The sequence below is a fragment of the Bactrocera dorsalis genome, chromosome 1 (genome assembly GCF_023373825.1).
Source record: "Bactrocera dorsalis isolate Fly_Bdor chromosome 1, ASM2337382v1, whole genome shotgun sequence".
Classification (NCBI taxonomy): Eukaryota; Metazoa; Arthropoda; class Insecta; order Diptera; family Tephritidae; genus Bactrocera; species Bactrocera dorsalis.
The window spans coordinates 26,049,214-26,076,963 of NC_064303.1; the positions used below are offsets into that span (position 1 = coordinate 26,049,214).

The window sequence follows — 27,750 nt, forward strand, 5'->3', positions numbered from 1 at the left end:
CTTTTCGTACTGTCGAAAGCAGCTTTAAAATCGACGAAGAGGTGATGTGTGTCGATTCTCCTTTCACGGGTCTTTTCCAAGATTTGGCGCATGGTGAATATCTGGTCGGTTGTTGATTTGCCAGGTCTAAAGCCACACTAATAAGGTCCAATCAGTTCGTTGACGGTGGGCTTTAATCTTTCACACAATACGCTCGATAGAACCTTATATGCGATGTTGAGGAGGCTAATCCCACGGTAGTTGGCGCAGATTGTGGGGTCTCCTTTTTTATGGATTAGGCATAGCACACTTAAATTCCAGTCGTTGGGCATGCTTTCGTCCGACCATATTTTACAAAGAAGCTGATGCATGCTCCTTATCAGTTCTTCGCCGCCGTGTTTGAATAGCTCGGCTGGCAATCCATCCGCCCCCGCCGCTTTGTTGTTCTTCAGGCGGGTAATTGCTATTCGAACTTCTTCTTGGTCGGGCAATGGAACGTCTGCTCCATCGTCATCGATTGGGGAATCGGGTTAGTCTTCTCCTGGCGTTGTGTGTTCACTGCCATTCAGCAGGCTGGAGAAGTGTTCCCTCCATAATTCAAGTATGCTCTGGGCATCGGTGACTAGATCACCTTGGGGGGTTCTACATGAGTATGCTCCGGTCTTGAAACCTTCTGTAAGCCGCCGCATCTTTTGGTAGAATTTTCGAGCATTACCCCTGTCGGCCAGCTTATCAAGCTCTTCGTACTCACGCATTTCGGCCTCTTTCTTTTTCTGTCTACAAATGCGTCTCGCTTCCCTCTTCAACTCTCGGTATCTATCCCATCCCGCACGTGTTGTGGTCGATCGTAACGTTGCGAGGTAGGCAGCCTGTTTTCTCTCCGCTGCGACACGGCACTCCTCGTCGTACCAGCTGTTCTTTTGCACCTTCCGAAAACCAATGGTTTCGGTTGCAGCTGTACGTAAGGAGTTTGAAATGCCGTCCCACAGTTCCCTTATACCGAGTTGTTGACGAGTGCTCTCAGAGAGCAGGAGTGCAAGCCGAGTAGAAAATCGCTCGGCTGTCTGTTGTGATTGCAGCTTCTCGACGTCGAACCTTCCTTGTGTTTGTTGGCGTGCGTTTTTTGCTGCACAGAGGCGGGTGCGAATCTTAGCTGCAACAAGATAGTGGTCCGAGTCGATGTTAGGACCTCGGAGCGCACGCACATCTAAAACACTGGAGACGTGTCTTCCGTCTATCACAACATGATCGATCTGGTTGGTGGTTTTTCGATCCGGAGACAGCCAGGTAGCTTGATGAATCTTCTTATGCTGGAATCTAGTACTACAGATAACCATATTTCGGGCCCCGGCGAAGTCGATCAGCCTCAACCCATTTGGGGATGTTTCCTCGTGGAGGCTGAATTTACCGACCGTAGTGCCAAAGATACCTTCTTTGCCCACCCTGGCGTTGAAGTCGCCAAGCACGATTTTGACATCGTGGCGGGGCAGCTCTCATAAGCGAGCTCCAAGCGCTCATAAAAGTCATCTTTGGTCACATCGTCCTTCTCTTCCGTCGGGGCGTGGGCGCAAATCAGCGATATGTTGAAGAACCTCGCTTTGATGCGGATTGTGGCTAGACGTTCATTCACCGGAGTGAATGATAGTACTCGGCGACGGAGTCTCTCTCCCACCACGAATCCAACACCAAACTTGCGCTCCTTTATATGGCCACTGTAGTAAATGCCACAAGGACCTACTTTGTCTTTGTCCTTGTCCCGTCCATCGCATTTCTTGGACGGCGGTGATGTCAGCCTTTATTTTCACGAGGACATCAACCAGCTGGGCAGCGGCACCTTCCCAATTAAGGGACCGGACATTCCAGGTGCAACGTCCGGTGTGTTTTACGTGGGTACCTGCTGACGACAACCTTACTCCACGGCGCTCAAAAGCACAGCGGATCAAATCAATGCGTTGATCAGCGCCCTGAGAATGCTAAGCATTTTCAGTACCAATTGGCAGTGTGGAATGGACACACTAACCACCTTGGTAGGGTTCGAGGCCCATCTAAAACCTCTGCCGTGCTTTGGGTCCGGCACCCGGTTGCAATGCAACTCCACATTCAACTGACAAAGTCAGTTCTTCCCGCGATTTGGGTTTCAACCACAACCACCACGATACTCCCCGAGGGGCCAGTCCGCATGAGCAGGTTGGAGTTACCTCCAAGGGCTCCTGCTCCCCGTGGTACCAGAATTAAGTCTCCGGTCAGACTTCGTAGCCGAAACTACTACCAGTTGAGCTTCCATACTGCTCCGGACTGGTGGCCAGCAAAGAAGGTGAGGTTGGACCCCACTAACACATAAAATACCCCCAACGCAAACACCTAACACTCATACAAAACTAAAACCCTAATTTCCAGCTAACCGCCTTCGCCGCTTAAATAACTCACGCGCAAACAACCCTAACTGTTCGGTATTCCGACTAGTGGAGATCACACCACTAACATCTAATCGTCCATCAGTCCAGCTAATCCCCATACCACCCAGATCCCTAATGTCCGAGTACATCGGGCACTCCGCAATTAAATGCGACCAACTCTCAAACTCCGCCCCACAAAAACACCCTGACGTATCTGATAGGTGCCTCTGATGCAAAAATGCATTCAGAGGCCCATGCCCCGTAAACAAGAAACCCAGACTTAGACAGAATCTAAAATCTGGGTTATCCTCAACGAACCCCACGTCCCGAATGTACTCGTACGTCACTCGGCCGTTAGGACTATTGTCCCAACGTTGTTGCCACCTACACCTAACCCTATCATCTAGGAGCCTCTTGCTCCCTAGATATCCCTCCCTCTCCACATCATCGTCGGAAATCCAATCGTTCCGCAGCAATGACACACTCAAACCCCTTCTTAACCTGAATGTAACAGCTCTCTGTATGACAATCAGGTCAAGAGGGGGTGCACCTAACAAAACCTGCATCGCATCCGTTGAGACGGTGCGACATACAGGCAAGCAAGCAAGCATCATACAACGCTGTATTGAGAGGAGTTTTTGAGACCCCATGACAGTCGTGGCTGCCTCCCACCATACAGGGGCTCCATATGTGGCACAGGCCACAAACAAGCCACGATATATGGTGCGGACAGCACGACGTCCGAGACCCCAATCGCTCCTCAAAATACGTCGTATTTTGCCTACGGTTGCCTGCAGTCGCTCCTTCACGCTCGCAAAGTGTGGAGTAAAACACAACCTTTCACTTATGGTCAGCCCCAGATATTTGACTTGCGTCACATATCTGATGCTGACCCCGTTCACACGGACAATCGGTGGACGAGACGGCGACAATCTACCTTTCAGCAGCATTGCCACCGTCCTTTTCCATCGATATGTCAACCCCCACACCTAAGCCCCAAGAATTAACGATCTCTAAGAGATCTCCTCCCGCCCGTTCTAAATCCAACCTCGAGCGACCTTCAACCATAAGAAGAAGGTCGTCCGCATACGCGCAACATTTACAGAGTGGCTCGAGCTGCCCAAGCAGAGTGTCCATCATAAGGTTCCAAATATATGGACCACAGATGGAACCCTGCGGGCAGCCTCGAACAACTCCAATCTCCACACTCCCATTCATGCCGACCAGAGAGGCCTTTCTGTCCGAAAAATAACTCCGCCAAAGAGTAATTTCCGGACAGCCAAGCTCCTCCAGCCGTTGCAACACTCGATCCCAGCTTAGGTAGTCAAATGCCCCCTTGAAGTCAACAAATATGCCAAGGACATACTTGTTGACATTCTCCCTAACGACATTCTGAACAAAAAACCACGCATCCTCTATACTGCGTCCTTTCCTGAACCCAAACTGCCTATCCGACCACATACCCCGCGTTAGCTCCTGAAGCCGTTCCACCATGACCCTTTCCAGCACTTTTCCAAGTACTGGAAGGAGACTGATGCCCCGATAAGATCGAGGATCGCTCCTGACCTTATCAGGGGACTTCAGGAGAGGAACAACCCTAGCACTTTTCCACTCGCGTGGAAAGTATCCCTCCCAGACGCACTTATTATAAATGGCCTCCAGGTATTCCGGAATGAACTTCCATAAGCTTTTACACATCTCTCCGTTCAAACCATCAAAACCTGGGGACCGTTTAGACCTAACCAGGCCAAAGGCGTACCCCAACTCCCCATCATCTAATGGAGGGACAGGCACCTCTTGTGCGTGAGGAACCTGCACCTCCGACCTAGGAAAGAACGCACCTAACAAAACCCCCGCACACTCTCTCCACGACGATAACAGAGTGTCACCAACGCGAAGAGAGGTGATATCCTCCCTCCTACGACCCCTGCAGATCCTATAGACCTGACCCCAGGGGTCGTTCCTATTTTCCCTAACGAAGCTCCTCCACTCATCTTCCTTAACTTTAACTAACATCTCCTTGTATTCCCTATCCGCACAACTAAATTCCCGCCTAAGCTGGGACAGCCTATCCGAATTGGACCGTCGAGCACGTTGAAACTTTCGCCTCAAACGCCTGACAGTCCTCCTCTTCAAGGTTAACTCATGCGTCCACCATTTAATTTTACTAATCTTGGAACACTCATACCTACCAAAGACCCTATCATTTGTCCCCCAAACAACCTCATAGAGACGAGCAATTTGCTCGTCGACCCCCAGCTCCTCAAACACGCTAAGCGGTATACTAAGTACCGCTTCCCTAACCGAGAGCCCATATTGGTTCCAGTCAGTACCAGCGGTACGCCATCGCCGCAATGGACTCTCATAAGGTGAGGGAGGAGATCGAGGGGTAACCACAATTTGAAGCAAATTATGGTCACTCAATCCCCACCCTCCCCTAACCGCCCAACTAACACTAAAAGCCCTACTTGCTGCCTCGTTCATAAGCGTCACGTCAATGTCGCTCACGCCCCCAGGCCCATCGAACGTATACCACTCGCTCGGCTCATTCAAGACGTGGAGGCTATTAGCCACCACCCATTCGCTTAATGCCTCGCCTCGACTGTGGCTTTGGTATCCAGACGAATGCCGGGATACCTTACTAAACCACATCGAGGACGAGGCATTCGCATCCAACCCTAGGATAAATGGGCTACTACTCGCAAGTAGTAGTAGCTTATCCATGTAGCCCAGGTAGGGCTCTAGGGGCTCGCTATATTTGCAATACAAACTAGCGACAATCATCCTACCGAACTCCCCTTCTACGGCTACACATATACCCAGTTGTGAAGAGTCCACCACTACGCAATCGTAGCGTGGATTATTCACAACTATTGCGGCGTTAGCTCTAAGGTCGGTGAAGACCCTAAAATCCCCAGGAAGACCCCGAACCACACCATTGGTGGCGTAGGGCTCCTGGAGTAGAGCAATACCGCACCCACCCTCTACCATACAACCCCCCAACTCACACATTACGGCATAAGAGCCCTGACAGTTGAGCTGGATAATCCCCCCCATCAGTGTCTGGCGAGGGCGCGCTCAACGATGCCACAATAGATAGGGCAGACAGCTGACATCATCAGATGCCCAGCTGGCCTACCCTTAAACTCACAGTTGCGACAATGCGGTGCATTGACGCAACTGGCAGCTTTGTGGCCTTCTTGACCGCACCTTCGACAGACATCTGATCTAGCCCTACACTCAGCCACCCTATGGTCAAATCCCATACACCGGAAGCATCCAGCGACGGGGCTATCCGGTCGCACCCTGAAGGAGAACCACTTTATGTAGCACCGACCTGCCTCCAAGAGGGCGGACATCAACTTGTCCGTACCCTCAAGGACGACATTGGTGCTACCATCAGCGGCCACCTTCCAGGGACGACTGACCATCCTCACGTCAGTCCTCTGGGATGCCGGGCTGAAATCCTGGAGGTTCAGCCGGAGTAGTTCCTCCATGAATTCCTCATGGGGGATCTCCGTATGGACCCCCTGGACTACCACCCGGCGACCCAACTTCCGGTTGACAGTAACGTCCAACCCCACCTCCTCAAACTTCTTATTACTCGCCACTCTCTCCCTCTCTAGGACGGAGGGAGTGCGAATAACCGCCCCACCACCCTTGATAGGCCTAACCTCATGGACCCTCACGCCAAGTGAGGGACCCACCTCCTTCACTACTTTTTGAATTACCTCTTTAGAGGAAGTTGCAGGCCCCTTACTTCTCACAACAACCGACCAGGTCTCCACAGGCTTCGGCGTCACCGGTGCGATTGCCTCAAGCACAGGTGCTGGAGGCGCAGGCATCGGTGCCGACGGAGCCGGCATTGACCTGCTCGGCGCCGAGGAGTGACCCCCACAACTCCCCCTAAGGGCTTCTACTTGACCGCGAAGATGGGCATTCTCGGTAATAACCGTCATCAAGAGCGCCTCATACTTTGAGGCAAGCTCCACCAGCCCCTTCGCAGTCCCTACATCAAAATTCCCAGCCTCGAATACTAGCTCATTGAGCTCCCCCGTAATCCTTTTGGCAGCCGCAACATGGCTGACTGCCCCACCCCCAACAACAGCTGCCCCCCGCGAATACTCCCGCTTTTTTGCGGCCTCTTTGGCACGCCCGGCACCCGATTCTTTGCCAACCGTCTTTGACGGTTGGGCAACCGTTTTTACTGTGGTGGCCACGCTGGCCTTTCCACCACGACTTCCGCTCCCTCCCTCGGATTCCCCCTCACGCGCTACCGCCTTCTCGGTGGAGGCCACGATGGCCCTCCCGCTTCCTCCCTCTTTACCCCCAACGTTACGCGGCGACCCCGCACGCGTAACCGCCTTCTCAGCGGAGGCCACACCGGCACTCCCGCCACAACTCCCGCTCCCTCCCCCGCTTACGTCGTCTTTACGCGGCGACCCCAACCGCGCCTTGCTCCTCGGTGGAGATCTAACCGCTCCCGTCGCTCCCGTCGTTTCACCCTCGCCGCCCGACGTGGAATCATCCACGACTGTCGAAGCGGCGGATTCTCCGCTTCCAGCGAGAACCTTCGTCCTCCTCTTCCGTCCCGGAGGCATCTTACCTTCCAAACAACCTCTCAGTAGAACTGATCCGCTGGCGAACCACTAGCGCTGAAGGCTCACGGACAGAAAGATACTGGAGCAGCTGCTCTCCAGGTGTCAGCGGCTGAACGCGCTGAAAAGTGCGACCCACGCAAAGGCCCGCTCGATATCAGTGACCACCCAAGCGGTCGATTATAGCGAGCCCGCAGTGGCACAGCCCACAACCCCAACCCTTGGTCGGATTAAGGCCACTCAAATGGCCGCCGGACGGACAATGTCCCCGAAACGGTCCGAGAGTCGACCGATGTGGCGCTGAGCCGAATCGCACCGTGGGCTAAACGGTTCGCTGATATGACCGTTGGTCCTCACAAGAGTCGCACTCTCCAACACTGGACAGACACTTGCACCCTTTGGGCAATCCTGTCCAGATCCACCTGTCACCAAGCCAACCAGCCACCAGATGCTCAGCACAGAACTACTGGCAGGCAGTCCAGTCAGCAAGAGTACCAACAACACGGAGCTACACTGAAACCGTGCGAAGCTTCCGCCAATAACAACAACGTGGATGACCACGTTGCCCGTATATAAAGTAATTTTAAATAAAATTACTTACCGCTATAATATTTGCTGTCCGTACACAAAAATGCACAAAAAGGCACAAAAATGTGTAGTCGCACGAAAACACTCGCGGTCAATAACCCACGCACCCGGAAATCGCACAAACAATTTCACTAATACCGCTACGCACACGCGCCAGGCAATAACGGTGCCCACTAAAACTGGTAAACAAATACCCGCACAAAAGAGAATCGAAAAATCACCGAAAAAACACACTACTAAATCGCAACGATGCGCACGCACGTCTATCCGCGTCGACAGTCAACTAACGAATGAGATTCCAGGTGCATGCCCTCAATTCGTAGTCCTTATTTCGTTTTCCATGGTCGTCATCAAAAGGGGGGTCTCTCATCCGAGGCTGGTTGTTGCTATTCGCTGGGGTTGTTTTTTTACGTGGCGGGTCCCAAACCCAGCGCACAACCCTATGTAGGGGATATTTCGCCTTCTCACGTTAGCTCGCCTTCAAACGGATGTTCTTAGGCTACCCAGAGGATACTTGGTCAAAGACCGGAAGTCGTGAGCTGCTTGAGTCATATGTAAAAGAATCGTTTCTGGCCACTCCCAAGTGAATGGCGATCAGAGAACTTTCCTCACTTGCGTGAACTTCTACATATGACTCCATCCTCCTTTATTTATTTATTTAATAATCCAAAAAAATTCCCATACAAGTACTCGATTCCGATCGGTCAGTTTGTATGGAAGCTATATGCTATATTGGTCGGATATTGGTTGTTTTAAAAAAAGAGCAGTTTCCTGTGAAGAGAGAGAAAAGTTTCAGATCGATATCTCAAAACCTTTGGAACTATTTCACGTTTATAATGGTAAACGGAAAAACGGTCTCTGACTATTTTGACGGTTTTACAAACTTCGCGCTAAATTTAATACATCATGTTTAAGGTATGAAGACCGGGTACCTCATGATCTAAAAAGCGAGAGTCAGGCTTTTAATGGTTAACTGCAAATTAAATTTGAATGAGAGGACTGCAGAGTCTAAACGTAATGCAAGAAAATTCTAACCTCAAATGTTAGTCTCTATTGATTTTATAAACTCATCAATCTTTTCCTACTGGCCATACAACTGTGAAAATCATTTGAAAATTATTTGCTTGACCCATTAACGCAGATTAGCTTTTCGGGTACTATTGTTCGCAAAATTCTCTAGAGTTGCATACCAAATTTCAATTATGTAATTATCTTTATAGTAGGTGAATTTTTAATTTACACTTCGCGTGTTTTTCGAATCGGAAAATTGTTTTTCTGTAAGTTGGTAGTACTGTTAGTGACAACTATGCAAAATTTCACGTCAAAATATTCAGGAGGCTCTAATAGTGAATTCTTTGATTTTTACTACATCTGAATTTATTGAACAAAGAAGTACGATAATGCACCATCTCATACTGAGTTGGTTATTCGTGATCATTTCGCCACATTTTAAACTAATATAGCGTCGCAACCACCGCATTCGCTGATTTACCTTCGTGTAACTTTTGGCTATTCAGCAAATTCACATGACCACTCTGATAACACCGTTTTGACTCAATTGAGGAGATAAAAGCTGAATCGAAGAAGGCTCTGAGGATTTTTCCTAGCGGTATGATGACTGGAAATTTTGTTAGCATAAGTATGTTGCAGCGGGAGGGGATTACTTCAAAGGAAATGAAATGGACAAAATTCACCTTTCAATTTGATCACAGTAGTATGTATTTATATTCAACGAAATTGCTGAGAATTCTATCATCACTACGTCCATCTGGCAACAATTAAAATTAATGTTAGTATTGAGTAAGAATATTATGTAAATGTAATCGTAGTAATCCTGTCAATCCAAGTAGAAGTCATTTAGAATTTTTTCGGAAATCGTATGTTGGAGTATCATTTATATATCCAACACTGACTAACAAATTCATTCTCAACTTTTTATCAAAACTGTTTCACACCTTAAACAAAAATTTACCCATTTCATATTTAAAATTATTGAACAAATTTTTTGTTTCTAAGAATCTACTTCCTTTTTGGCATTTCCATTTTTGAAATAAATAGAGCAAAACGCAACAAAGCTCTTTAAATGGGCCCTACAAATAAATTTTGAAGACGGATATCCATACATTAGTTATGGACCCTGAAAAATTTTGCTTTTGTTGTTTTAATAACAAATAAATTTAAATAGTTATAAATTATTGACGGTTTTCGCCGTTTAAAAATGAGTTCATTTCCGATTCCGTAGCCTTCACTGTTAGAAGAATGAAGAAGTCCCTTTGTGCCTAACTGAGGGTGCAGAAAGAAATGCAATGAAATTATCAGTGGTAATAAGGATTACAAAGCGAAAGCAGCTTAAGAAAATATTGTGTCAGAGATAGAAACATACTGCTCATATTTTTGGATTGCTAGTGACGATCTAAACTTTTAAAATAAATATTGTATAATATGGAAAGATATACTTGTACTTAATGGACTCTACAGCAACATCAACATCGTTAAGTTATTAAAAACAAATCTGATTTGAAATATGTAAGTATACCTACTATCTTCTCTGCGTTGGAAAGTTCTTGAGAAGGAAGGGTTCATTACAAATTAAGGAAATATTGGGGAACAAAAACTCGTTTAGAGTGCGACTGCGAGCTCCTTCAAAATGTTTCTGGTAAGCATTTTGTTAGAAATATTTCACGGTCACCAAGGTGATCTTCCCAGGAAGAATGGATCGATGATTCAAAACCAGACCAAATTATACCATTTCATATAAATATTAGTTAATCATTAATTTGCAACTCAGGGAATAACCGAAAGTAATTTTACAACAATAAATACTAATAAATTTCAATAATATTGCAGTGCAGCTTTTGAAGTTACGAATATTTTCTGATTTCCAACTTCATTTTAGTCATATGTTGTACCAAAATTTGTCTGTATTGTAGAACACACTAATACTGAAATGATAAATTCGATTCTCTTTTGAATTCGCATTTTTGGTTCGTTAAGTGCAAAAAAGATTTTTTTACTGCAATGTGAAATGAAGGCAAAATTGTTCTCGAAACGCAAACATGTGGAAAGAAGAATATTGATTCTGATATAGGTAGCTACTATTATAGATCGAGAGTGGTAGCCAGAGCAAAATGAGCGAAGCATACATAGTATCCCGTGAAATGCTTTGTTTAGATGTATTCGATAAAAACAAGCAGAAGGCTCTGGCATATCACACCGTTCCCCGAAATCTGCGTATTTGCACAACTATCCATGGTGCGTTATAATGAAGTATATATCTTTGTATGCCACACAAATACCTACAACATACGACCAAACGGTGACACCACAATGTAGAATATGTGGTGTAGAAGGTGCATAGAGCGCCACAAAGGAAATTTCACAAAGCGACTACCGTAATGAAAAGTGAGAATCCATATCTGAGTAGTTGAGAGAAGATGTAACAAAACCAAATGCTGTTATAGCTGTTGTTACAGGGTGTTATATACTGAACTTTGTTGAAAAACACAAAGACTAGAAGCTGATCTTTTTGAATTCGTTATTCAAAGAAAGAGAAGAAGATCGTGATGAAGAGCGTGATTGTCTACAGAACCAAAGTTAACATAAATTTTTATTCAGCCATTGCCAGGGGTTATCTTATTCAGGTTATTTTGCAAACAATTCAATTCAAACATATGTATATGTATGTCTTGGATTATGAGAAAAAATATGCATGAGTTAGTAACTGGAAATAATAACGCTTTTATGGAAAAACTGTTAAAAGCTTGGATTAAAAGTCTATTATAGTTTTCGACTCCAACAATCCTTAGATTATGTCTTTTTCTGCAAAATTTAAAATTTAAAATTTAGTTTTAAAATAAGTAAAATAGTAAACAAGTTCTGAAGTAGTGATCAGGAAGGCAGTGAATAGTAGTATCGTATTCTAATGCTAAAGTAAAATATTTCAAACTTACCTACATGTTATGGTAATAAGGAGAGAGTGAATGGTGTGAGATAGATAGAGGAAAAAGGAATAGTGGGAAAGAAAGCGCGTTTTTTAAACAGTTCTATACAGTCAGGGATCCGTTTTCACTATTTGCCTTCATGGGAAGAATAGGTGAAATAATGTGTAAGCAAAATTTGGTGTGAAGCTAAAGGACTTCCATATTTCTACTTCAAGACCGGCACTCAAAAGCTTCGAGTCCATGTCATACCACCCTTTAAATGCCATAATAGCGGTTGCAAAATCTGCCAAGTTCCTTTATGCGTATAACATCTCTGTTTATACCTGAGTTATATGAGATTTCAAGCACACTCATGCTGATTAAAAAATTTCTATTCTTACAATTTCCAATAAAATAGCAAACAAAGAAGTAGAGAGGACAGACAATGGCAAAGAAAGCCAACCTCAACAATAGCTCTTGATAATGGCGTAGTTGTTGTAATAAATCGTATAAGGAAACTCAATTATTTACATACTAGGATATAAGTAGACTTAAGGTAAGCACATATGTACCTACAGTATGCTTTTGTTCACGTCCTAACTGAGTGGTGTCTATTGTAATCAGTCTCTTAAAAGCGATTCAATATTTCGAAAAAGTTTTGGGAATATTAATCAGCAAAATTATATTAATTACATTGCATTACATTTAATGCATAAAAATATTGAACTTAATATTTATTCCTTATTCTTACTTCGTTTATTGGCATAATACAAAAAATGGTGCACGTAGCGGTAGTGTAATGTTTTTTTCTTTTTTTAGAAAAGATGGGAAAAGGCAGCGTTGGAAATTGGAAATTCAAACCCAAAACATGGTTCGGATCGAACCATTAAAAACGCTAGTTATTGTCATTTGTGTGATAGAATTATGGGATATATATTTACAAATGCTATGAGTAAACTAATATCGACGCAGGGTTGTTGCGTATACGTAACTTTTTAAACATTCGCAGCATGTTACTACAGAGTATATGTAATAGTTTTGTTCACCTAAGAGCTGTTTGTATCACCACAAGTCAATCGAGATAGATGTTGGGTTATAAATATGCATATATTTTAACATGAGTACAATAAATTCTAAAAAGCTGTCTGTCCCTGCGTGCAAGCGATAATTAATCAAAACTAGATATCCTGTTTATGTTTAGCACGCATGGGATGCAGATGGATATAACTGGACTATTTCCCCAGGTACAAAGAATCGTGGTAGTTGGGGTACTTATGGGCTGAAAAGTTTATATTTTGTTTCTCATTTCAAAAGTTATATCTACCACATTTGCTTAGACCAAATCTTCCTGGCACTTCCTGTACCAGGGTGAAAAGAGGGGAGACCGGATTAGAACCAATGTCAAAACTACTAAAGAACTAAAAAAGGCAAACGAAATGGAATAAAATGGTTTTATATAAGCCGATTTCAAAATCGTGGTACTGTACTAATTTAGGTAAAATCTTATATTCCAGAACCTGCTCAACTTATTTCAACCAAATTCGATAGATAACATAATTTTGAATTTCTCTGAAAATGTAAGGCATCAGACCTATGACACGCCTACTTCCCATATGACGAAGCTCTAAAGAATATATTTTGCTAAATTAATCACACTAGTAACGAAAAAGTTTTTTTGCTATGAGAAAAAAACAGCAGTGGATATATTGTTGTTATATTATTTTAATAAGGGATCAGTGGGGTAATCTTTATTCCCACTTTACCATTGGAAGGTGTCGAAAATCGCCCAAAAATAGTAATACTGCTCGACGTTCGGGGCGCTCGGAGTGCAGTACCTCAAACTTTAAACGCGTTTATTGCAAAACACACTTTTTTAAACTGGCGAATATGATTTCGCTGGAACAACTCAACCGATTTGCTTAATGTTTTTTTTTAAATGTTCACAAAACTCCTGGCTATCGCCAATATATTTTTCATAATTTATTGACAATGTTATCTTAAAATTTATGTAAAAAAAACATGGTGAATAATTTAAAAAAAAAAATGTAATTGTCAGTTTTCAAATTTCCAAGAAAATGTTTAACAACGCTTTTAAAGGCACACCAGGTTCGTGTTTCAGTTTCATAGAGCCTTTCCTCAAATGTTTCATCTTTCATTAGTTCACTTATTAGGAATATGTTGTGAGAGTCTAAAACGCTGCATGTTCTGTACTTTAACAACATGTTCCTACAGAGTATAATAATTTCAACTAACGGGTTTTTGTAACACCTAAAACTAATACGCATAGATACAGGCTTTATACACATAATGAGACGGGTTTTATTACGAGTGACTGTTTGATCGTTCATTAATTCGTGCAAGCGATAACATAATGGGCATAATCGAACTATTGCCAAACCAACAAAACCTCCGTTGGTAAAGCTCAAAAGACCATAAGTCTTTCGCAAGCCTTTTCTCTCGCACAATTTCAGCCCAAATCATTGGATGATGTTATTGTCCAATCCTCTGCATCATATTGCAGGACGGAAACGATGAAGGACTTGTACAGTTTGGTCTTTGTTCATCGAGTAAGGAATTTACTATTCAATTGCCTGCTTAGCACAAAGCAGCACTTGTTGGCAAGAGCGATTCTGCATTTGACTACAAAACTGATTTTTGTCTGTAAATGCATCTCGCTTCCCTATTCAACTCTGAGTATCTATCCCATCCCGTACGTGTTGTGATCTATTGTAATCTATTGTAACGTTGTGTAGTAAACAGTTTGTTTTCTCTCCTCAGCAACACAACACTCCTCATCGTACCAGCTGTTCTTTTGTATTTTCCGAAAACCAATGGTTGGTGCAGCTGTAAGTAAGGAGTTTGCAATGCCGTCCGACATTTCCCTTATACCGAGTTCTTGACGAGTACTCTCAGAGACCAGATGTATAAGTTGAGTAAAAAATCGTTCTGCTGTCTGTTGTGATTGCAGCTTTTCGACGTCGAACCTTCCTTGTGTTTGTTGACGTGTGTTTTTTGCTGCACAGAGGCGGGTGCGAACCTTGGCTGCAACCAAATAGTGGTCCGTGTCCATGTTAGGATCTCGGAGCGTACGCACGTCTAGAACACTGGAGACGTGTCTTCTGTCTATCACAACATGATCGATCTGGTTGGTGGCTTATCAATCCGGAGATCCAGGTAGCTTAATGAATTTTCTTGTGCTGCAATCTAGTACTACAGATAACCATACTAAAGCGCCTCGGCGAAGTTGATCAGGCTCAATATTTCCATCGCATTTCTTAGACGGCGGTGATGTCAGCCTTCATTTTCACAAGAACATTAACGAGCCGGGCAGGGGCACCTCCCCATTAAGGGACCACATATTCCAGGTGCATTCCCTTGAATTATAGTCCTTGTTACGTTTGCTGAGGTCATCATCAAAAGAGGGGTTTATTTTTCTAGACTGTTGATAGCTGACTTTTGAGCTACTTGAGCTATATGTGAAAGAATCATTTCTGGCCCCTCCCAAGTAAATGGCAATCAGAGAACTTTCTTCATATGGCTAAACTTCTGCACATAACTCCAATTGGTACATATGCATTTTTACCGTTTTATATGTTATATATACACCTGTATATTAAAATAACTAAAGTATTTTAAACAAGCGCTCATATATTTATTCAATAAATTTCTACAAACCGCTAATATTTGTCTTCAACTAAAGTCCTACAGGGATCTCCTTGTATGTTACATTTAATATCAAAGTACCTTTAAAGAGCATAAGAATGGAAGGAGCTTTAGCTTTAAAAAAAAAATATTTCGTTTGAAGGTATGACAGCAGTGCATCAAAAGTATGAAGCTCCGTATAGAAACCCCGAACTAAACATTGGTAGAATGATTTTATGTACTAAAGCCAACAAGAAACATTTTTTCATATGTGTCGCATTTGTTTCAAATAAAAGAAGGAAACTTGTATGAATTTCTCTTAACTGTGCCTTTTTTAATTCACAAATTTTAATTAATATCAAATTCTGGAAGAGAATTCACCATTTACAGTTACCTTGCTGGTATCTGCACTTTTAGCTGGTAGTGTTTGTCATATAAATCAGATATCACTCTAAAAAACATATGTCTCTAAAACAGAAACGAAATTTATTTAGGTCACAAGTTTAAAAATCGCTCCGCAGAATGAATCAAATACTTTTACCATTTTCACTAAAAATTTTAGTTGCTAAAATATATCAGCACTCACCGAGTTTTATTCAATTTAACTAATACAGATATATGTTCGAAAGTGTACGAGTATGTGTGAACCAGATGTATTGATGCATGTTTCGACTACACGAGAAGCTCTCCATCTGAGCATGTTTTTAGCCAATTAATAGCCGTCAAGTTTTTGCTTATATAACTTTTTGTTTGTTTTTCCCTTTTTGCATTTATTCACTATTTTTGTGAAATCAATTTACGAAATTCAAATAAAATCGTACAAAGAGCGAACTCAACCCTTTCTTCTCACTGTTCTCGTGACTGTTATAACTTGCATCTGTTATACTATACAACTGTACCATACAGTTGAAATACTGACGTCTATATGTTTGTATAGTAAGCCTGAAATTCTGATTTTGGGTATTTGTGCTGATGAACATCAGCGGCGTTTAAGGATCGCGGGGGTTTGGTCGGCGATTGCAAGCTAGTACATTTTGAGCCCTTCCTTCCACTCATTGAGTATGATTCGATTTTACATTTGATGTGGGCAACTCCGTACGCTTATCGTTACGAAATGCGAATTACCATCAACACTCGTGCCAACTCAGACTTCTAAAAGTGTTTTCTACTTGCTTGCTTGGTAGTAAATCAAACGGCAAACCTTATTATTCCCAAAGCTCATATGAAGAAAACTCTGAACCCCTGTAGAGATCTAGCTACTTATTACATAGGTTTCCAACAGAACGACTTGTGTCTGGTCAATTAAAACTTTTTTCAGCCAAAGATGTTTTCACTGAAAATTAGATTGTACTTTAGATTATTCCTGCCGCTCCCAATGCATTATCTGCCAATAACATTCACTATCCTTTATGTCACAACACAAGCATCCCTGATTTCTTTTGTATCACATTCCCAACCATCTCTAAAAATGACAGGCTTTATATTTATCTTTGATACAGTGTAAAATAGCTAGCGACCACTTAACAAATATTCGCCATAGTTTGATTGAAAGTTACGAATACCAGAAGACGTTCTCACCAAATGATAAGAAATGTGCGGTTTTGTGGAGTATTTTTTGTTTTCCGCGCTCGTGCGATGTGACTATGGTGATTTGGATGGCTGACATAGGAGTACATAAAAACGGGTTACGGCAGCATTTTATATTAACACTGTGAAAATTGAATAAGGCAACAATATTTGTGGCGATGTAATGGTTGTCCCCATTTTCATATGAAAGTTTGCGAGTAAAAATCTGTCTTGGTTAAATATTGGTTTTGGAAAAGCTAAGCACCCATTGCGTACATTCTAGTTGTGGATCTATGGGGATTGCGAAGATTTTAATTAAAATTCATAAGGTTTAAAGGCATAGTCAGTTGGAATAAATAGGTTGTAGTTATGTATAGTAAAACAAAGACGAATCTAAGCGGATGAGCTCATAGTGGCGGTTCGTGTATAGCAGGTGTGTTGCAAAATGTTTCGGCTTCCTCTCCCTTTCACACTAGATTGCGTAAGCAAGTCATTTTGACTGCTTTCGAATTTCAATTAAAAAAAATAGTCGAAAACCGAGTTTTCTCGTAAAATAATCGATTTTTCAGAATCGATCTCCAGTAGTCGAAGTCGATTAAGAATCGGTTCTTGACATTAAAGGTTGCCTCAGAATGGCACACACTAATATATATGTTATAATTACATTGCCGAAAGACAGTCATTTTGACTGCAATAGAGGTATATTATAAGTTCCCATCTTTCTGGTGTTAAAGGACAACCCATTCTTTACCCACCACGCTTTGCCTATATATAGTACATAGTTAATATGGTCATAGTATTCTCTCCGATCATATTTTCAAACACACTCTTTGACTTCACATTTTACTACAGAAAAAGTTTTTAATAAGTACTTAACTTCGAAAGACGCCAGAAATGTTATTCCAAAGGTATAAAGAATTATAATCCTGCTCCTGCTGAAATTGTTAACTAGGTCAAAAGTGTACCAGCAGTTCATTTTATAAGATTGAGTAAATCAGCAATTATCTCTTGGATGGAGAGCACTGGACCTTCCAGGAAGATTCTGCTCCAGCACTCAGTGAACGAAAGTAATTTTCTGGTATGAAAGCTGCAATGGCCTGAACCTATGCCAGGATTATGTATGCATACTTATTAGGGTAAGTAAAAAACGAGTTTGTTTTTCGCTTCGTAATCTGAAGAATTGGTTGATAGTTAGGTCTAAAACAGGCTCTCCAGCACGAGCTCTTAATTGTAACGAGAAGGATCTCCATCTAATGGTTTCCTTTTTTATCTAATTATCTGATGGAAAAATTCATATCTCGCTTCCAACTACTCGAAAACATATCTTGCCTAATGGATTTTGTAACTGAAGGTATCATACATTTAAACACTGTCTTACTTTGGAATGAGCACATCTTGAGTCACTCAACGCTTATATTTACCAGACCATTACACAAACAGGGCTCTTTCCTAAAAACATTCAACATATTGTAATTATATGTTTATCTATGTATAATCAAAATTGGTTGAAACTGGAGCAAGCCAAATACCAATGACCAACAGCCGGCGTTCCATTGAGTACATGCATTCCTATATACTTCTAGATTTTTACATATTAGTAAATCATACACTGTCACAGAAAGCACCTATGTGTAGGTATTTATTGTTTACCTACCAGTATCAATGGAAACAATAACAACATCCGCAATGAAAACAAACAACCAAAGGCATAACTGTTATTACTCACAACGTTTCGTTTGCGGACTTGCATGTCAACAATACATACAAACACAATGAACACAAATTGATGGATCCGACAACAACAGTGAAAACAACAACCAGGCAATATCTGTGGACATTTGGAAAACCCACTTAAGTCTAAAAACCAAATTTTACAGGAGAGCGAAAAAACACATTTAACTGTTAACAAAACTTTTGTTAATACATATTAAAAAGAAATAGGACCATTACATAAAAGGGTCATGATTTCTTATGATTTTCCAGTTAACTATCTTCGACTAACCGCAACAGTTTTATTTTAAACCAAGTTTAAAAGAAATAAGTGCTTCTTCCAAACTGATTTTAGAAAAAAATAACCGCTTATGTCAGGTAAGAGCATTTACAAAAATCACCTGAGCCAAAAAATTTCACAAAATTTTTAACCTATTACGACTTAAGTTCCTTTTTCAAGCATTTTAATTACACAAACCAGACTTAAGTGGATAATCTAAAATTCATTTTTATTTATAAAAGACAAAATATGCAAGTTCTTTATGTAATTTACAATAGAAAACTCATAAGTAAAGATTTAAAATAATTTGCATTTAACAAAAGAATTTTTAAACAATAAAAGAAAATTAACATCAGTAATACAATAAAATAAATAGGCACTTCAATACAGATGCATATATGAACACAAACAAATATATATTTTTGAATTTTATAATTAAATTTTTAGAGATTTTCTTCAATTTCTTCCAAATCTGAATCTATTTCAACCACGGATTCTCCTTCAACTTTAAGATTTCGGTAAAAACTGTGCAGCTCTGGGTTGACCAACGGCAACATATCTAGCAAATCGCGTTTTTTGTTTGCAGAAATAGGGAGAGGACCCGTATAAGATTTTGCAAACTCATAGTTTTGATCTCTTTTACGCCGTGCTTTTATGTTTAATTTCTTAAATGGATCGTCCAAGCCAAGAGAATATTTGTAGCGTATCAGTCCAGGCTCCTTTTTCACATACCGCAACCACCTTACAAACTTCCACTCAAACTTTTCACCTAAAAAATTGTAAGAAATAATAATTTTTAAATAAGAAATAAGCAAAATACTAATATTAATAATATTACTTATAAGTAAAATACTAACCTTCGGTGTTATTGTTTCTCCAGGTATATTTGTCTTTCATCAATGCATTGAAATTGTAGAATTCTTCTTGCTTCATCTCCTGAGTAATATACTTTTTGTTTGTAGCAGCAATTAAATTTGACCAGTCATGGGGATGTTGAATAGAAACAGAAGTGTATTTCTTTTTCTTTTCTATGTGTGCGTGAACTGTATCGCATTCTAGATGGGTATGACCAACAACCAGAAACTTGTGATCAATTGTTTCAATTGTGGGATGATCTTCCAACGCCTTTGCAAACATAGCACAAATATACGAGTTACGATTTTGACCAGTGCATGAATCACTGTATAAAATGACATGCTTTACGTTATTAGATAAGCTTGCGAGGCACTTATAAATGCAAGAGCCGATGTCATTAGCTCCGCGCTTCGCAATATCTTCATGCCAAATGTAGCAGTTGGCCTTGTTGGTGGCACCATCATGAATAGTTAAGTTGAAGGTCCACAAGGGACGTTTATAAAAAAACATTGAAGCTTTCAAATAAGGCGTTGGCAGACACTGCTGCAGGTCGAAAGAAAACATTTTCACAGACTTATCTTGACGGGAGAGATCTTTGTCCCTTTTCTTACAGTCATATGCGAAATCAGCAGCATCATGGTGGTTTTTTAATTGTAAAGTAATCTCAGCTTTTTCCTCCATATTCTCAGTGTTTTTAAATTTTTCTTTCAATGTTTCGCATTGGGTACATAAATCAAGCTGGGGTTTTTTAAATTTAATGTCTAAAGTTTTAAATATTTCCTGAAATTTTGATTCTGACACCGGATTAGAAATATTTTCTTTATACAATCTATAGAGTGATGCCTGATTAAGTCCTCGTTGGAAATAGATCTTGGTAGTATGACGCCGACTATAATGGCTTTCATATTTTGGTATAGAGTTTATAAAGTTCAAAACTTCGTTATGCTTCTCAACCGTAAGCTTGTTGCTTGGAACACTCCATCCCCGGCGGTCATTAGAAGGGACTCCGCCGTATTCCGGTTGTGTTTTGTACATACAAATAGTTTTGATTCTCTGTTCTGTTTCGCCATATAATTGAAGGAAACATTTCTTACAAACTTTTGTGTTTTCGGAATTAGTTTCGAAATCTATGTAAATAAAAATGAATCGCCAAAATGTATGTACGCGCATCACTTTCATACGACTAAACCAAATTTGATAATTCTTTTTTTAAAATGTTCGTTGAGGTTCAGGGATGGTTTATGCGGAGAAAAAAACCCAAAAAATTGCCGGAAAACCCCTAAAAGCGGCCCTTTTCTTTTTCCCATAGAAACGATGTTTGTTTATTAGCAACGCTAAGGGAACGACTGAACCAATCTTGATGAAATTTGCAGAGAATGTTCTGCGTGGATTGAGGAAGGTTTAGAAATAAAAAAACCTGTATGTCATTCATGAGGAAGAGTCGGAAAATTGAACAATTCCAAAAAGTTAATTTTTTCCATACAAATTTTTTATTCAATTTTTTTGTTTTGTTTTTCTATTATTTGAATCTTTCAAATTTGGCGTTTGCTTCAAAAAATTTTTAAAATTATACAGTGAAAATGTTATGTGTTTTTCACACAAAGTGATCAATTATAGATTGAAATTTGTCACGATACCATGAAGAGGTCGCGCTAATATCGGTCGGCGTTCTTTTTGGCATCAACACATTAGCAGCCCAAGGCACATGAACGAGTGCTCCCAGGATGCGATGACATTCGTACGGTATTATGGGTCGCGATCAATCAGAAAGCGATCGTCACGATGTCACAGCAAGACTTTTCAAGCAACAGCTTCGATGGACATTATCTTGAAGCAACGCATATATGGTGCTGTTAGATGCTAGATGTACCCTGTTGAGTGGTAAAAGAGAGGTTTGCCGCACGCACACATTCTTCTTTGGATGGTGGAAGGTGATTACACCAGATCAAATTGATGAAATCATTCAATCATGCGGCAATTCCTGATGCAACGAAAGATCCAGTATTATACGAAGTGATGAAAACCAATAAGATTCATGTCAATAAATGCATGAAACAGTATCCACGTACTTTTCTTTCGGAAACACAAACTAGAAATGATGGATATCCACTCTATCGGCGTCGCTCACCAGACGACAACGGCAGGACATTTAGCATTCAATTTAGAGGCGTGAGTATCGAAGTTTACAACACATGGATCGTACTATATTCTCCACTGTTGTCTAATTCACATTCAAAACTCATATCAATGTTTAGCATTGCAGTTTGGTGTAATCGATAAAATACGTTTGTAAGTACGTCGCCAAAGGACGCAACATGGCGATTATTGGTCTTGAACGATACGGTCGATACGTGAACTGCAATAAAGCGCTTTGTAGGATATTTACTTTTGCTATTCATGAACGTTTTCCGACTGTTGTGCGTCTAGCAGTTAATTTGGAGAATGGCCAAAGAGTGTATTTCAACCCAGGGAATACAGTACAGCCAATGAAAACACCACCAGCAACAGAATTAACATTTACGAGTTTTTGCTGAACTTTCGTCAGTGATCCATTTGCGAGGACATTCGGAAATACCTTAATATTATACAAGGAATGCATCGTCGAATAGTTACGCGGAAAGCAAGGCCAACCAGTAGATTGACATCCAGGTGTCTTAACCCTTATGTCAACGGCAACATACCTGGGTATGTTTTGCGTTTTCAAAACGCTGTAGCTCTGAACTGGATAATCGGATCGACTTGAAATTTCGTGATATCCTAGCGAAAACTGTTTTACGTAATAGTCTCAATTTTGGTTAGGATTGGATCATCCGTTTGGTAGATAAAGCCCATTTACAAAGTTGCACCCTTACGTCAACAGCATACATACCTGGGTATACCATACCATATGTATAGTAAACGCATGCAAATATGATAATATTTGAAAAATATAGTTTATTTTGAGTGAAAAAAATACTTATGGCATAAAAATTATTATAAATTATAAAATACTTATAAAAAAATATTAAAAAAACTACGAAAAAATTTAAAATTATTGAAATTCAATTACATCTATCGCATTGCGGCAAGTCTTTGGAATGCTCTGCGCACACTGGTTTGTTGCATAATGTGCATGCTTTACGAGTAGGGCGTCGTTTGGAGCAGATGTAGCAATTCTCCTTTACTTTTAGGCGTCCCGTACTATCACGCTCCTCCGCTTCATGTGCTCCATCATCCACAACTCGGATGGGCCTACCTATCATGGCTTCGATGGCCTTGGATAAATTATTGTCTATCATCAAAGATTTTGCCAAGTTGTAGCTAGTGAAAAAGTTGTCACATACAATATTTCTTCCACTTCCATCAAAAAGGTTGATACATAAATCTTTGACTATTCTTTCATCAACGTTTCTTTCACGTTCACAAGACGGTGCTTTTCCTGTATAGATTTGTCCCTGCATTGAAAAATTAAATTCAATTTAGTTATTTATACTTTCAACAATATTGATAGTACCTGCAATGGATAGGACGAAATGGAGTCGCACACCCACCACACTTTTATCCCATATTTGGCAGGTTTTGATGGTATGTATTGCGTGAAGCCAGTTCCACCACGATAAGCATACAATTGTTCAACTACGGTGACGTTGGCTTCTGCCACGTAATATCTACGAAGACAGCTGTTTAGCATCGAAAAAACGTCCGATATTGCTGCTGCTTTGTCAGTTTGTTTGCGTTGCTGGCGTGTGTTTCCATTATCAAAACGAATGAAGCGGCTAATTTCCCAAAATCGTCGTACACTCATTGCAGCACGATATAATGGATGTGATTTAGTATTCCACAAATCTTTCGTATGCACGTAACCAGAATGTGTAACGCCACTTAGCAAAAGTACGCCCAAATATGCATCAAATTCACTTTCTGTTATGGAAATCCATGATCTCGGTTCTCTTGTTGGATGTTTTGCATTGTCATCATCAAAGAATTGCCTTGCCTTTCGATTTGATTCCCGAAAAATTATGTCGCATATTTCGTCTGACATTATCAATTTGAACGTTTCTGAAATGGTCAAACCTTGCGTTGCCCGTACTGGTCCAGGTTGTGCACTTCTTAGAATGTTGTGCGTACGGAATCTTACAGGTTGTGGTTGTATCGAAGACCAAACATTACCATCTCTGGCAGTAAAATATTCCCCAGCTTCAATTGGTGCATCTTCTAGTTCTTCATCAGAATCACTGTCGTCCTCTGGGTCATATTCTGGTAACGTGGGCTCTTCTAAGTCTGAGTCATCACCACGAATATCACCTACAAATTCATCTAAAGCCTCGTCACCAACTACTGAATCATTATTTATTGAATTATTAGAAATATTATTGAATTATTAGTAAAAAAATCTGAATCGCAAGCGATTAGTTGAATGTGTACCTGCCGAGTTATAACGGCATGCCATTTGCCATACAAAACGTATGTACATACCCGGGTGTGTTGCTGTTGACGTGCGTAAAAAAGTTCTGCTGTTGACATAAAGGTTAAGGGGTTATATACACTTGTGTTGGTTGGAAAAATCGATATTTTTTTTATTGCATTTTCTTAAAGTATATCCCTTTAAGATTATTTCTTGTAAATTTCATAGAGATCTGAGCACTAGAACCAAAGTTACAGCTGTCAACAGCGCGCTCCTCCCATATGCCCCCAAGTACGTGCCAAAACTTTAAACGCGATTATCTCGAAATGATGTTTTTTAAAAAGTACCGTTGCGGTGAGCAAGGTTTCTAAAGAACCATGCGACCTATCGGTCTAATTTTTTGCTAGCTACTTGAAAACTACAATATCTCGTACTTGAACGAAGGATTTTTTATTTGAAACAAGAGTTTTTTTTTGGGAATGAAAAAAATGAATTTTTAGACACACAAAAATCGATCTTTTCAGTAAAATCATCACCACTTGCGTAAAAATGTTTATTTCGCCAAATCCTTCATTCAAGTACGGCGTTATAATATAAGCTAAAGAAAACTCTTCTTTTATTTGATTGCAGATGAACCATTACCTACTTATCATGCTCACCGCAAAGCGTCACAGAAAAAAAGTGTATCGACACAACAGCTGTAGTGCCAACAAATGGGCACATTTTTAACTAAAAAATTAAATTAAACAACTTTAAACATATATAAACATATCAACAGTGTTCAATTATTATTAAAAAATCCCGCCTTTGCAAAAAAAAATCTTAGAAAAACCGATTTTTTTTAGAAAATAAGTGTATATAACCCCTTAACAACTAATGCATTTACACAATCTACCCGAAAAACGACGATTGTTTCTATCTTCGGTAGCTACTGATTAATGTACGCGGTTCAACTTTATTTGAGTCATTGTTTACTGTGAATGGTATATGGGAATATGTGAAAGTTTTGGAGAAGTAAGCCAGCAATTACAAATGCTGGAACACGTTAATCACTGGAATGAAAATGAAGTTCGCATACTTTTCGATATAAACATCGACATTGTCAAAGACATTTTACATCGTCTTCGCTAAAAATTGGAAATGGTACAATAACGGTTGATACTTCCGGTGGTTCGATATCAATTCCATCTTCCCTTTATCAATTCACGAAAGATGAACTCAACACAAATGTTCGGACATTGGCCAAATTATCGTAACTACGATTCCTTAAGTGCACGTGCAATGTTAGCTGCCTAAAATACCGATGTATTTGACTTCAACTGGAAGATTTAAAGTCAAATTCCGGGAGACTTGCGCTCATACAAATCGATCGATCGTATGAAGACGACGCCGTGAATTATCCAGTGGTAGTACTAAATTCTTTGGACAGGCTTGGTATGCCACCGTATTATTTGCGTCTCAAAGTAAGATCCGTCGCAATCTTCAAGCGCCGAAAGTGTGTAATGGAACCTGACTGATTGTGACGCACCTATCGAATACAAGGAGGAGAATGCTTGATTCTACGAATTCTTTTGAGGTCTTAGGATTTCTCTTTTAAGTTCAAACGTATTCCGTTTCCAGTGAAAATTGAATTTGAGAAGTCAATCAACAGGACCTAAATATAATCGCATAGTGTGAGGCATAAATTTGGAAATGCTATGTTTTTCACACGGCCGTGGCGTGCTCACGAGTTGGAAAACCATCTTTTCTGTACACCGGAACAGAAACCGAAAAATGTTGTTTACAAAGCTGCGTTACATTAAAAAAAAAATGAAATGAGAAATTTAACTTTCTTTTCATTACAAACGATATAATTTCACGCAGGACAACGGCTGCGGGGTCTGCTAGTCTATATACATAAAAATGAATCGCCAAAATGTATGTACGCTCATAACTTTAATACGACTGAACCAAATTTGATAATTCTTTTTTTAAAATGGTCGTTAAGGATCAGGGATGGTTTATGCGGATGGTTTATTCGAATAATTGCCGGAAAACCCCTAAAAACAGCCCTTTTCTTTTTCCCATACAAACGAATGAGTGTTTGTTTATTAGTAACGCTAAGGAAACGACTGAGCCAGTTTTGGTGAAATTTTCAGAAAATGTTCCATATGGATCGGGAAAGGTTTAGAAATAAAAAAACCTGTATGCTTTTCGTGAGGAAAACTCGGAAAATTGGATTATTCCAAACAGTTAATTTTTTCCATACAAATTTTTTCATTCAATTTTTTTGTTTTGTTTTTCAATTATTTAAATCGTTCAAATTTGGCGTTTGCTTCAAAAATTTTTGAAAATTATTCAGTGAAAATTTTATGTGTTTTTCACACAAAGTGATCAATTACAGATTGAAATTTGACACGATGCCATGAAGAGGTCGCGCTAATATCGGTCGGCGTTCTTTTTGGCATCAACACGAACGAGTACTCCCAGGATGCGATGATATACGTGCGGTATTATGGGTCGCGATCAATCAGAAAGCGATCGTCACGATGTAATAGCAAGACTTTTCAACAGCTTCGATGGACTTTATATTATATGGTGCTATTAGATGCTAGATGTACTCTGTTGAGTGGCAAAAGAGAGGTTTGCCGCACGCACACATTCTTCTTTGGATGGTGGAAGGTGGTTACACCAGATTGATGAAATTGATGAAATCATTCAATCATGCGGCAATTCCTGAAGCAAAGAAAGATCCAGTATTATACGAAGTGATGAAAACCAATATGGTTCATGGATCTTGCGGACACCACAACCCCACTTCGGTTTATATGTCTATCAATAAATGCACGAAACAGTATCCACGTACTTTTCTTGCGGAAACACAAACTAGAAATGATGGATATCCACTATATCGGCGTCGCTCACCAGACGACAATGGCAGAACATTAAACATTCAATTTAGAGGCGTGAGTATCGAAGTTGACAACACATGGATCGTACCATATTCGCCACTGTGCCTAATTCACTTTCAAAAGTCATTTCAATGTTGAGTATTGCAGTTTGGTGTAATCGATAAAATACGTTTGTAAGTACGTCACCAAAGGAAGCAACATGGCGGTTATTGGTCTTGAACGATACGGTCGATACGTGAACCGCAATAAAGCGCTTTGTAGGATATTTAATTTTGCAATTCATGAACGTTTTCCGACTGTTGTGCGTCTCGCAGTTAATTTGGAGAATGGCCAAAAGTGTATTTCAACCCAGAGAATACAGTACAGCCAGTAGAAACGCCGTCAGCAACAAAATTAACATTTACGAGTTTTTTCTCAACTTTCGTCAGTGATCCGTTTGCGAGAACATTGCTCTATTCGGAAATACCTTGATATTATACCTGGAATGCATCGTCGAAGAAATAGTTACGCAGAAACCAAGGCCAACCAGTTGATTGGCATCCAGGTGTCTTATAAAACAATGCATTAGAACGAATTTACACAATCCACCCGAAAAACGACGATTGTTTCTACCTTCGGTTGCTATTGATTAATGTACCCGGTTCAACTTTATTTGAGTCATAGCTTACTGTGAATAGTATATGGGAATATGTGCAAGTTTTGGAGAAGTAAGCCAGCAATTACAAATGCTGGAACACGCTAATCACTGGAATGGAAATGAAGTTCGCATACTTATCGATATAAACATCGACATTGTCAAAGACATTTTACATCGCCTTCGCTAAAAATTGGAAATGGTACAATTTCGGTTGATACTTCCGGTGGTTCGATATCAATTCCATCTCCCTTTTATCAATTCACGAAAGAAGAACTCACCACAAATGTTCGGACATTGGCCAAAT

General features: G+C 40.5%; 2 protein-coding genes across 2 annotated transcripts in view; both read right to left on the reverse strand.

The window, feature by feature from the left end:
• The window catches only part of LOC105224473 (Down syndrome cell adhesion molecule-like protein Dscam2), a 640,260-nt gene that overhangs the window by 375,031 nt on the left and 237,479 nt on the right, over nucleotides 1-27,750 (reverse strand). The window lies entirely within an intron of this gene.
• Nucleotides 22,194-24,786, reverse strand: LOC125775861 (uncharacterized). Its single transcript, XM_049446904.1, has 2 exons — nucleotides 23,028-24,786; nucleotides 22,194-22,968 (listed from the first exon to the last, which is right to left on the reverse strand). Exons 1-2 carry the CDS (start codon nucleotides 23,553-23,555, stop codon nucleotides 22,576-22,578), a joined length of 921 nt encoding a protein of 306 aa, XP_049302861.1. The 5' UTR covers nucleotides 23,556-24,786; the 3' UTR covers nucleotides 22,194-22,575.

What these genes read in the sequence shown, in the direction of transcription:
- LOC125775861 (XM_049446904.1), bottom strand. Translation starts at nt 23,555, where the DNA reads ATGTCAGACGAAATATGCGACATAATTTTTCGGGAATCAAATCGAAAG. An exon ending in TTTCGTCCTATCCATTGCAG is followed by an intron (nt 22,969 to 23,027) that starts GTACTATCAATA and finishes TTTTCAATGCAG; the next exon opens with GGACAAATCTATACAGGAAA.